At 49.8% G+C, this 12,199-nt stretch overlaps 1 protein-coding gene across 5 annotated transcripts in view; it reads right to left on the reverse strand.

Annotated features, from left to right (window-relative positions):
• Positions 1–233: 233 nt before the first annotated feature.
• Galnt9 (polypeptide N-acetylgalactosaminyltransferase 9) overlaps positions 234–12,199 on the reverse strand; it is a 76,658-nt gene continuing 64,692 nt past the window's right edge. For 2 of the 5 annotated variants that reach the window (XM_041648927.1, XM_041648924.1), the window contains 5 exons: positions 7,475–7,660; positions 5,724–5,861; positions 3,290–3,385; positions 2,238–2,405; positions 234–1,102 (listed from right to left, as the gene is read on the reverse strand). In XM_041648927.1, the coding sequence (XP_041504861.1) occupies positions 956–1,102; positions 2,238–2,405; positions 3,290–3,385; positions 5,724–5,861; positions 7,475–7,660 (735 nt within the window). In that variant the 3' untranslated portion in view covers positions 234–955. The remainder of the gene's footprint in view (positions 1,103–2,237; positions 2,406–3,289; positions 3,386–5,723; positions 5,862–7,474; positions 7,661–12,199) is intronic. The other 3 variants (XM_041648925.1, XM_041648926.1, XM_041648928.1) reach the window with 3 other exon arrangements.

Consider the following 12,199-nt stretch of genomic DNA (forward strand, 5'->3'; position numbering starts at 1 on the left):
AACAGAGGCAAACAATTCTGAAGGCCAGTGACTGCACGTCTGTCTTCCCCCTCGCCAGCTGGGCCACAACACAGTGAGGCCAGCCCTCTTGTACTAGCAAAGACGCTTGGAAGTGTTCCCTAAAATTCAAGATATTAGGAGTGTTTGGCTTTGCTAGCCACACAGCGTGGCCTGCACTCTGTGCTGCAGCTCCAACACTGTAGCCACATATGGTCTCAGACAACAGGTATGGCTGTACGCTGACAAAACTTTATTTATAAAACAAATGAAGGGCCAGGAGGATCATCTGACGATGCCCACTGCATACATGGTAGAGCAACAAGAGACTTACGTCCCAGACTGAGACTCACGCCCCACGACTGCCAGGCTGATCCTCAGGAAGAAAGGTGCAGGTGTTGTTTACTGTCTGTCTGTGTGATCTTTCCCCATTGCCTCGTTACCAAAGCACAAGGGGCCACTCTCTGAATTTGCCTTAGATTATGTTGAGGTTGAGCAGGTGAGCGAGGGACAGCTGGGCTAGGAGGCCTGACTGAACCTGCTAGGAGGGCAGGGTGCTTGGCATGAGTACGCACCTGCCTTCAGCACTCTTTCCATACGGGTTATGTACAGGGTTAGTACATGCGTGGAGGCTGTCCTCGCAGTCAGCTGGGGAACACTGTAGAAAAGGCACGTGATTTGGTATGGGTGTGCACTGTCCTCAGATGTCCTCCCTCAGGCAGAGTTACCTGTCCCAGAAAAGTCTGGTTCCTAAAGCAAACTGAAGCTGTTGCTCCCAGGCCTCCTCTGCTGTTCCAGGTGGCAGGGCCCAGCCCTGAGGTGTACAGGGCCCACATTGCTCTGGGTCTGTGGGGGTGGGCGAGAAGTTTCCATCCTGGCTCCAGTCCAGGATCCCCTGAGTCCTGCAGCACTCAAGAGTCCGTGGGCCCGAGTGTGTGGAGGTGGGGCAGGGCAGAGGTCAGTGCCTGGCAGGTTTGATCCAGTTTCGGATCATCCACTTCTGCCCTGAGCAGCGCTGCACCACCAACCGCAGCCCAAAGTTGGCATCTTTAGACATCTCCACCTCCAGACACCGGCCTGTGTCTCGGCTCACAATGGGCCCACTCTGTAAGACAGGAGAGACAGAGTTAGCTTGGGAGTCCAGGATGCATTCCTGATGGGGGCGATCCCAGCCCACTCTGGTCCTTACACTATCACCATGAAGACCTAGGGACCTGTCTCCTTAGTTTATGTGAATTTCCTCTTGCCCACTTCAGGTGGGCTAGCAGTTTTGTTCAATTCTCTGGATTTCAAAGAGGTTCCACGAATGTATCTAGAGCCTCTAAGACTGTTGTTTTTCTAGGTTCTCTTTGGCCCCCTTAATTATTTGGTATATCTGTGGTCCCCAAACCTTATGGGCCTTGGCTCTAGCCTGGTGACTTTGGAGCCATTTCAGCAGATTCTTCCATGCTGGCCCTCCCTGTCCACCTAGCCAGTCTCCTGGGAACCTTAGCCCCTCATTGACTCAGCAAGCAACAGCGGCAGCTCATCCTTACAGCCAGAGTAGCTAGAACCCATTCTTCCTACAAATTGCCCCTCTGTGTGGGATCCCTGGAGGCTAAGGGCCAGGAGAAGATCAGAGGATATGTGATCCATAGAGACTGCTGAGTGGACTGGGGTGTAAGGAAGGGATAGTGAGGGGGGGCTGGACCTGAATCAGGACCCAGACACCCATAGGAGTGGGGCTTGAGGTAAGTGAGGGGGAGCAGGGCAATGGTCAGCATCAGAACCCTGAGGAGCTCCAGTGGCCAGGGCTAGTCTTACTCTATCCTCTCTGCCTGAGTCCAGTGCTGGAGCAGGTACGGCTGTACCTCCCTTTCTCTTCCTGTGTGACTCTAGTCCATTCTTCTCAGCTTTCTGTGCCACAGGGCATGAGGTGGTCATTCCTGACTATCAACAGGATTTCACCGAGAAGCGCCAAGCAGTGCATGCCTCTGGGCATGCCTGTGAGGGTGTTTGCGGACGAGGGCAGCCAGCATATACCGACCCCATGGACTGGGGGCGAACATGGAATAATAGAGGGAAAGGAAGAAGACAGTTGGCATAGGTTCCTCCCTTCCTCCTATCACGATGTGAGCTGCCCTATGGCAAATCTCCTGAAATCATAAGCACAAGTTAAGTCTTTCCTTTCCACTGTTTCTCTCGGGCTTTGCCACAGCCATGAAGTCTGACTTTGCAGGGCTGTCAGCCCATTCACTGACCTGAGTAAAGTCCCATAGCCTCTGTGTAGGCCTGGCTACATCCTCACACTTCTTCAGGGTGGGCATGCGCCCCCGGCCATCATCGACCAGACACTTGGAGTCTGGCAGAAAGGCGGTAGAGCCCAGGGGGCCTAGCTGCAGGAGGCCGTCAGCACTGTAGCGCACCAGCTGGGGAGACAGTGGGAGCTGTGAGCATAACTGAGGTTCAAGCTCAAGGTAACACATCCTGTCTGTGCCGGGGCCTACAACGTTCCTCTCTAGCAGGAGAAGGTGGTGTTGCTGCGGCCATGTCCACCATGACATGAACACTTTGTCAGATGCTCAGGTCCCACTAGCACACACCCACTCCTCCTGGACCTGGGAAAATGGTGCGAGCCAGGGACTGAGTCACAAGTGTTGACAAGATTGGAGGGAAAGCATTTACAACTCCACTGATAGCCCCCTCCGCCCTCAGTCGGAGGCCATTGTGTTGAAAACCAACTGGGAAAGGCCAGAAAAGCTTAACTCTCCCAGAGGCAACTACAGTGGGTGGCACAGGGGACAGTAATCTCCCACTCTCTGGGCCACTGTGTCAAAGCAGGTACCTTGCAGCCTGAAATTAAGAAGCACCCAGCAGATACTCGCTATCTCTATCCATGTTGGAGGCACCAAAACCATGGACTCACAGAAGTCCAGGTCCACCCAGATGTGTTCATGAACGAGGCTCAGGTTCAAAGAAGACAGGTCTACGGAGCTCAAATGGGATTAGCCACATAGAGAGATGAACAACCCCAGCCCTAAACTGCAAAGGGCACTTAAATCTGGCAATCCTGTCTCAAAACGATCCAGGCTTGCAAACACAGCTAACAAGAAGAGGATGGAACACAACTTGTTTCCTCCACCGTGTCTAGACCAGGCAACACTTTATCATGGCTTCCACTAATCTACGAGACCACCCGAGAAAAGACACGCTGCCTCTATCCCATTTAACTAATCCAGAAACCAAGGGATTCTCCATGACCCATCCCAATGCCTGTCCTCCCTTTACTTTGGGAGGTCTAGGTGCTGCCTACCTGTGAGGACATGCCGTGGCAGGGGTAAAGGATGGCCCGGTCATCATCTTCTGCCCCCTGGTCCAAGCAATACCCACTGGCTTTACTGTTTCTCACCTACATCCAGAAGCAACAGAGACACTGCAGGTCACTGAGGAGGGTCCCAAGGCTGGAGGGAACACTCCCAGGAACTCTCCCACTCCGTCTCCCACTTAGGAGCAGAGGTGACCACTTGGTAGCTGGCTGTGGGCTACCTGTGATGAGACAGGTATGAACTTCACATCCAGGATTCCCTACTTGGGATAAAACCCTGGGGCTTAGCATCTGCCTGGGGCTTAGCATCTGCCTGGGGCAGGGCAGGAGGTATGGTGTAGTGTGGGAGCAAGGGGGAGGAGGTGGGAAAGATGACCACGTGAAGGGAGTCTACTTCCCTAGCAGCCTGGGGAGAGATGCCTATGCTTGTCACACAGACATTCTGTGAGTATATGGAAAGTTAGCTGGCCTCCAGCAGGCGAGGCTGGATTTGGTCAATAGGATGGCTTGTGTTGCTAGGTTAGGGTCTTTCCTGTGCTAGTATCTCCTCCCATGCAGATTCAGAGACTGTTATGCCTCCAACACACTTTGGCCAAGGACTGAAATAAAAGTGATTGTGTATACTGAGCTCAGGAGACAGTTGCTGGTCCCCCCAAAGTACACATTGGATCCCTCGCTCCAGTTCCCAGCTGGTGGAGGAGTGATATGACCCAAACATCAGCCAAATAATCTCTAATCTATGTAACAAGCCAGGGCACCCACTTTGCAGCCCCCAGGAGCAGTGGTGAACTTAGACTCTGACTCCAGAGTTATATTCTGTTTTACCCTACTGGGTTTCAGGCTGTGGAGTTTTCAATAAGTCAATCACAGAGCACACACCCCTAAAAGGAAAGGAAAAGTCCTAGGGTCACAGCATCTAGAATTGGGTATGGATCCCACAGTGGGCAGAGTAGGAGGGGCAATACAGCAGAACAGAGAGGACAGCCACTTCCCTTCTGGGAAAGCTCTGTGTGCACAAACTGGATCTGACTAAGGGGTGACCCCACTCTAGGGATGGATGGGTCTGCAAGGACTAACCACAAAGCCCCTTGGCCATACCCTGGGTGCTGTCCCAGGGCAGTATGTATACCACCTCCCTCTCTAGGAAAGCTGGGCTGTCCTCATGCGGTTGAGAAGCTGGGACAAAAAGCTCCCCTCTTCCTGCCTGTTCTGTGGTAGGATACCTCAGATTCCAGATGTGGGCCAAAGTCAGAACACAGGGCCTTCTCCCTGGTTTTAGAGAGGGCTCTGTGCACAGATGTGCACTCTGGAACTCAGGGCAACACATACTGAGCTCAGGAGACAGTTGCTGTCTCAAGTGCTTGTGCTTCTGCATATGCTTAGAATGCACGCATTGTGGTGGGAATGTAGCTATGTGGCATTAGTGAAAGTGAGTGTTTGGGGAGCTCCATGTATGTGAACAGTAACAGCACGCACCTGTGACCTGTGTGTGTGCACATATACCCATAGGAGCAGACATGCTTTAGTATGTATTTGTATGGCCTCATGCACAGGTATGCACGTGATGAATGAGCACAGGCTACATGCATGTATACACATAAATTCATGCATGTATGAATACACATTCATGTGTAATAATGCATCCATGCACACATGCATCTTGATATGAACAAATGTGAATATATACACAGATGTGTGCAGAAGTGTGCAGATGTGTGATGGGCCTGTGAGTTTATGCATTTGTCAGCATGTGTGTGATCGCATGTCTACATACGCATGTGTAAGCACGTGTGAATGTCTGTTTATACATGTGTGTATATCTATTTTGGAATGTTTCTTTTTATAATTTATGTATTTTCAATAGATGAAGTGGTACACACTTTTAATCCCAGCAGGAGGATCTCTGTAATTTTGATACCAGTATGGTCTACATCAAAACGTCTACAGAATAGCTAGGGACTCTGTCTCCAAAAAACCTAATTAATTAATTAGAATTTATCTTGTGTGTGGCTGTATACTTGTCATGGAGTGCACGTGGAAGTCAGAGGACAACTGAGGGAGTTGGCTTTCTGCTCCTACTATGTGGGTCCCAGGGATCAAACTCAAGTGTTCAGGCTTAGCAGCAAGCATTTTCCTCTGCTGAGCCATCTCGCAGATCCATTTATTTGGGTATATTCCTGCATGCAAATGTGCAGGCATGTTTCCATGTGAACCCAACAGTGGTGCTTCTCATGAACACAAGTATACCCATGTCATTTGGATCCTCATTGTCCAAGAATGTGCCTGATAATATATACATTTATGCAGGTGAGTTCCTGGTGTTAGGACACACAACGCTGGGTATAAAGGCCTGAGGCACAAGTGCTGGGGTGCTGGGCGAGAAGGTCACAAGCCCAGCAGGGCCCTGGTGTAGAGGCGGTACCTCTCCGTACGTGAGCGTGTTGTTGTAGATCCTCATCTCAGGGTACACGTTCTCCAGATACCATTTAAAGCTGCGGCATTTTAATTTCTGGCGTAGGGCCAGTCTCTCGGACACATCCCCAAAGTCCACTCCTGGGTTCTGTGGGGCACAGCATGCAGGAGAGCGTAAGTGTTGCAGATCCATGCTACCCTCTGATTTCCCACGTCAGGGACTCCAGGGGCCTGGGTTCACCATCCTTAAGAGTGGCCCTGGCTGCAGCCTTGGGCCACCATGGTCTCATCTTGACCTCCTGACCTGGAACTCACAGAGGGTTCTGGCTGTGGGTACAGACATGGCCTGTCCACAGCTGCCCTACTTCGGGGAAGAGACCTGTGCTCTGTTCTTCCTGCCTGATCTGTGCTGGATTTGCCTGTGATTGAGTGACACCCATAATGGGGCCCTGGACCACAGTGTATCGGTCAAACTGAGTTTGATTTCTAGGGGGTTGCCACCATGACTGAGCCCCAGACGCAGAATTTCAGCCAGTTATGAGGACAGCTACCCTTGGTAGAATGCTATGTGTTAATACTAGGAAGGCTCAAAAAGGGACCACATGGATCTCCACCCCGGCTAAGCCTACACTGCAGCTCCACTGAGTTCGTGGTCTTTCTAGGGAACTGTGAAACCTGAGTTGCTGTGGAGTTTAGTGCCCTGTGTAGGCCCTGAGCCATCAGAATATGAGGCTGATTGGGAGCTGCCACATCCATGGCCCTCTGATGCTCCTTCTCCCGCCAGGTCTAGGGGTAGAGCAGGTTCATAAGACACTTTTCATATGTGGTCTTGGAACAGTCTCTTAACCTCACTACTAGCCTTGTTTTGAGGATTAAATTAGCTGTAGTTCTCCTGACTGAGGAATATGTATTTTCCTCCATTGCGTGGATCTGGGGCTGGCGAACCTCATGCGTGGCCCCCGTGGCCGGTTGTGATGTCCTATGTTCCTTTGCAGTGTTAGCAGAGGTATAGTTGTGGATTCTCCTAATCACCTTCTGTTATAGACAACGGGATTCTCAGGTTTTGCCTCTACTCTACTATCCATCTAATGGGGTCTGATCAGCGAGGCTGGAGGGAAGCCTGAAAGGGGACTTTGCAGGTCCCGAGTTAAGGTGGTCCTTCTTGTGCATCTCAGCAGGGTTGTAAGGAAGGGAGGTGGTCTGGTCAAGACGCTCCATGTGCTTATCCAAATGCCAGGTGTGCAGGCTCAGTGGCAGAGAGCCAATTTAGGATGATGAAGAGAGACACTTAAAAAGGCTAAGTTGGCCAGGCATCAGTGGCCCAAGCACAAGGGAGGAAGAGGAAGACTATTATTGTGAGTCAAGGCCAACTGGGGCTGCAGAATGAGACCCCATTCAAAATGAACATATTAATACAAGAAATCACACATGTGCCCTGAATCAGGATAGAAGGCCTGGTTCTACTATGGGACAAGAGAAAAAAGAGGCTATTTGCAAAAGAAAGCAGCACTGGGGTGGAGGTTAGGGCACACCTGACCTTTACCGACAACCTTTGGTGGCTACCTGTAAATTACCTATGGTGAGGGGAAGGGTGTGGCCACTGTGGCTGGATCAGTGAGAAGCCCTTTCCTGAATGACCCACCATGCAGGGGGGAGGCTGCCTGGAAGTGGCCCAGTGTTCCAGAGTCCCTCACTCCAATCCCCTCCGTAGGGCCTACGAGCGTCCCTGTATCTGCCCACCCCACCAGGTACCCGCCTTACTGTCATGGGGATATTCCATGCCATGTACACATGGGACTTGAAATCATCCATCCACACCTCGGCAGCCCTCAGCGCATTGCGCTTGGCGTAGTAGTCGATATCATTGTTGTACGGCTTCTTGGTGCGCTCGATGTGGGCCACACGGGAGCACGGGAGCACCTCCATACTGCCGCCACACTGCCACACCTGGGGCGAGACGATTGGACCTGGTTAGACGCCGAGGAGCCCACCTGACACACCAGGTAACCCAGCATACCGCAGGAGGACAACTGGTCCAGTCGAGTCTGGAGCTCCTAGGGGCCTGGATATTTGGGGTTTATCAGAGGAAGGTGTCTGAGAAGAAGCAGGGACTAGGGGCTGTATCCACCGAGACTTGGGCAAGAGGCTGCCTCCCCTTTGGGATTTCCTGTCATGCCTGATTTCTCTTCCATGTTATAGGACTGTAGATTTGAATGCCACCCACCCCACTCAGAGCTCTGGGTAGGGGCTCTCAGCCACCTCCCTAGCCCAGTTGCCAGAGTCAACCTATAGCTGATTTGGGTTGACTAAAATAAAAGGACCAGTTGCCCAACAGCAACTGAATTGGAACCTCCAACCCCTGACCCCGGCTCATTTTTAGACGCTTTCTTTCCAGTGTCTGGTATTATTTTGATAGCCTGTGAAAATACTAAGTGAGGGGACTGGGTTACAGGAGTAAATCACTAGGGTGAAGGCTGCTTCCTGTTGCACTCTGCTTGATGGGAACAACCACCTCATGTTCCTACCACAGATGCACCTGCTTCTGCTGACATGCCTTCGCAGCCATGGCAGACTAAGACTCTAAAACCGCATACCCAGGTAAATGTCTCCTTACTTGAGCTGTTATTGATGCTTCAGTCCCAGAGAGGCGAAGAACACACGCAGCCTCTGGTACCCTACACAACGCATGATCCCAGTAGAATATCTTGCTTTCTCAGAAAACAAACATTGAAGCCCCTCATCTGCAGCTCTGCAGTAGAAATTGATTTCACACTCTGGTTCCCAAGCACAGGCTTTGGTCCAGCCATTTCAATTATGTTTGGCTCTCCCCAGCTGTAGGGCAAATCTCCGTGAGATAGCGAATGGCTCAGTGCCTTCTCTCTGCCCAGGAATGGGATGTTTGACCAAGTGTTCTCAGAGTGTTCTGGGTAAGAGCTCTGATACTCCAGCATAAGAAGGCCAGAGAAGATGCAGACTGGGAGAGGAGTTCATGCTCAGCCTGTCCCTAAGGCTGCTCCGCATCATGGCAACATTTTGAACTGGGACTTGCACCCATAGATCCCTGACACGGACCTTGGGGCTTCTCAGCATCCATCACTGTGAGTGGCTTCCTAGGTCCACCTAGGTCTTGCTGGTCTGTTTCTCTGGAGAATTCTGGTCAATCCCCTTTTTGTCCTGTGCCAGTCCCTGCTCCCATCAAAACAGTGTTCTGTGACCCACACAAACACATAACATCACATGAACTCAACCACAACAGATGCAAGGGGATTGTAAATTTTTTTTTTTGAGACAGGGTTTCTCTGTGGAACTAACCTGGAGCTCTCTTTGTAGACCAGAATCTCAAATTCACAAATCTGCATCTGCTTCTACCTCCCCAGTGCTGGGATTAAAGATGTGCATCACCATGCCCAGCATAATGGAGTTGTTTTAAATAGCAAGTTTCACAGGCATAGTGACAATGCCGGAGAGAAGTACCTTGAAGGAGAAGGTGGGCTCATCACCTTGAAGGAGAAGGTGTGCTCATCACCTTGAAGGAGAAGGTGTGCTCATCACCTTGAAGGAGGAGGTGGGCTCATCACCTTGAAGGAGAAGGTGGGCTCATCACCTTGAAGGAGAAGGTGGGCTCATCACCTTGAAGGAGGAGGTGGGCTCATCACCTTGAAGGAGGAGGTGGGCTCATCACCTTGAAGGAGAAGGTGTGCTCATCACCTTGAAGGAGAAGGTGTGCTCATCACCTTGAAGGAGGAGGTGGGCTCATCACCTTGAAGGAGAAGGTGGGCTCATCACCTTGAAGGAAAAGGTGGGCTCATCACCTTGAAGGAGGAGGTGGGCTCATCACCTTGAAGGAGAAGGTGGGCTCATCACCTTGAAGGAGGAGGTGGGCTCATCACCTTGAAGGAGAAGGTGGGCTCATCACCTTGAAGGAGGAGGTGGGCTCATCACCTTGAAGGAGAAGGTGTGCTCATCACCTTGAAGGAGGAGGTGGGCTCATCACCCACAGCCTCAGTCATTCACCTCCACTGCTGAGGGCCTGAGCTCAGTGAGGCTGAGCAGCACACTGGGAATAATGTTGCTTGCCTTATGAACAGGGAGACACAGGAAGGCGCCTAGGGCATGACGTGCCTCCTGGCAAGAATCTGTTTCCTGTGACCTACTTCCTCCAGCATGGCCCTGCCTCATGACCTAAAGTTCCCACCTCCCCAAATAACACCACTAGCTGGGGATCAAGTCTTCGATATACTAACCTTTGGGGACATTCCATTTTCAAACCATGACACAGGAATGAAAACAAGAGAATAGGCAAGACATTCTAGACAGATAATAAGGGCATAATCAGTTACTAGACATAAAGTATTTTACAAAATACTTTAAAATGAGGTAACGATTGAAAGTAGAAAGCTCAAAACAAGTACTACATATATATAGACACACACATATATACACAAACATACACATGTACCACTCACGTATACATATATATGTTCATACTACTCACACAACAATGTATGCGTACACACAATACACCAACACACACTGACACACATCAACACATATTTGCATGCACACACACACACAGTACATGACAGAGGCTGTTGTTCTTGTGACAAAGATTGGAGGGACCTCTGTTTTACAGCTGTGTAGAGGCAATTACGAGGTCACTTCTTTACAAGCACACACTGTACACTGACCAAGATCTTAGAGTGGAAATATTGTGCCAACAGAAAACACCAGGAAAAGCCCTGTGCCTAGAATGACAGCCAGATGCCACAGGAAGGGACTTCCCAACCACACAAGGAGCTGATATCCCTGAGGGCAGAACAGCTCTTCAACCAGCCAGAGAAGGAGCAAGTAAGAAAAGCCAGCCAGGGAGAGAAAAACATATGGTGAACACATGCACACAGCATTCACACTCATTCAAAACCACAGAGCTACATCCTTAGTGTCTGTTATATTTGCAGAAATTAAAAAAAGACAGTTGATCAGCCCCTGCATGCCACAAGGCCTGGACAATGACCTCTCTCAGGCATCACTGACAAAAAAAGTCCACATACACTATACTCACATATATACACTTACAGAAACCACAGAAACATGCACACATAACACATTGCACACATGTACACAATATCACACATGTACACACATATATCATACACATGTGCATATACCATGCTCATATTACATATATATCCATACACACATATCATATACATATGCACAAAGACCACACTATACATCATATATATGCACACATATGCATACATACACATGTATGCAACAGACATATCACACATGTATACATACAACACATATGTACACACATACTACACTCATCCCACACATGCATACACCATACTCATATAGACATATAGATTGTATATTTACATACATGTGTACATATATACACCACACATATACATACATACACAGACATATGTGCACACACATATACATGTACCACACACCACATTAATATATATGCATTCACAGATACACACATACATATACTCACATTGAAACATACCACACATATATATCCTTTGGGGGAGGAGGAAAAAGGCCTAGCATTTGTATCAAAAGCTGTATAAACACAAGCCTCGTCTCACTGGTAGAGTCCATTTCCAGAGCTATGTAGGTAGTCAGACCAGGCCATCACTTCATGTCTGATGACACAGAGAAGCCACAAGTACCTGCCAGGTAGTTAACAGAGCCCATGAGTCTGAGGATGTAAAAGAAGATGAAGGCCGAGAGGTGGTGGCGCACACTTTTAATCCCAGTTCTCGGGAGGCAGAGGAAGGTGGATCTCTGTGAGTTCAAGGCCAGCCTGGTCTACAAGAGTTAGTTCTAGGACAAGAACCAAAGCTACAGAGAAACCCTGTCTTGAAAAACCAAAGCCCAAAAAAAGAGAGAAGAAGATGAAGAACTTGTGGTACATGTCTGCAGCAGACGTGCAGCTCCAGCAGGTCACCTCAAGGAGATCTGCAGGACCACAGCTAAGGCACAGACATAAATCACACGTGGCAATGCTCATCACACATGACCTACTGCATGCATGTGCACACACATAACCACAAGCAGGCTCTGAGCAGGGGCACACCTGACACAGACAGACTGTGTGCAATTTCAATTCTATTTGAGCCAATATGTTCCACCCATCCCCATTTTCAGCAGGACAATTTTATAAAGGGAGTAGAACAGTGGGTAAGAAGGTGAGCAAGCGCCTCTCACAGCCACCATGAGCTCCCACCGCATACACAGTTCCAGGAGTTAGTTCTCATGTGCTCCTCTACAATGGATGGGGAAACTGAGGCTGAGACAGTGAGCAAGCAGAGACAAGCTTGAATGCAAGTCTCAGGGATCTATGAAGTCACACTGCCTATGACGCTGCTTCTGTGCATGAGGCAGCAGATACCATCCATCCTCTTCCTCCATGTAAAGAGGCTCAGCTTGTGGCCACTCCTGTCCAACACCCAGAAAGCAAGGGAC

This window comes from Microtus oregoni, unplaced genomic scaffold (assembly GCF_018167655.1).
Source record: "Microtus oregoni isolate MIOR12 unplaced genomic scaffold, Mior012 000003F_ref0000135, whole genome shotgun sequence".
Classification (NCBI taxonomy): domain Eukaryota; kingdom Metazoa; phylum Chordata; class Mammalia; order Rodentia; family Cricetidae; genus Microtus; species Microtus oregoni.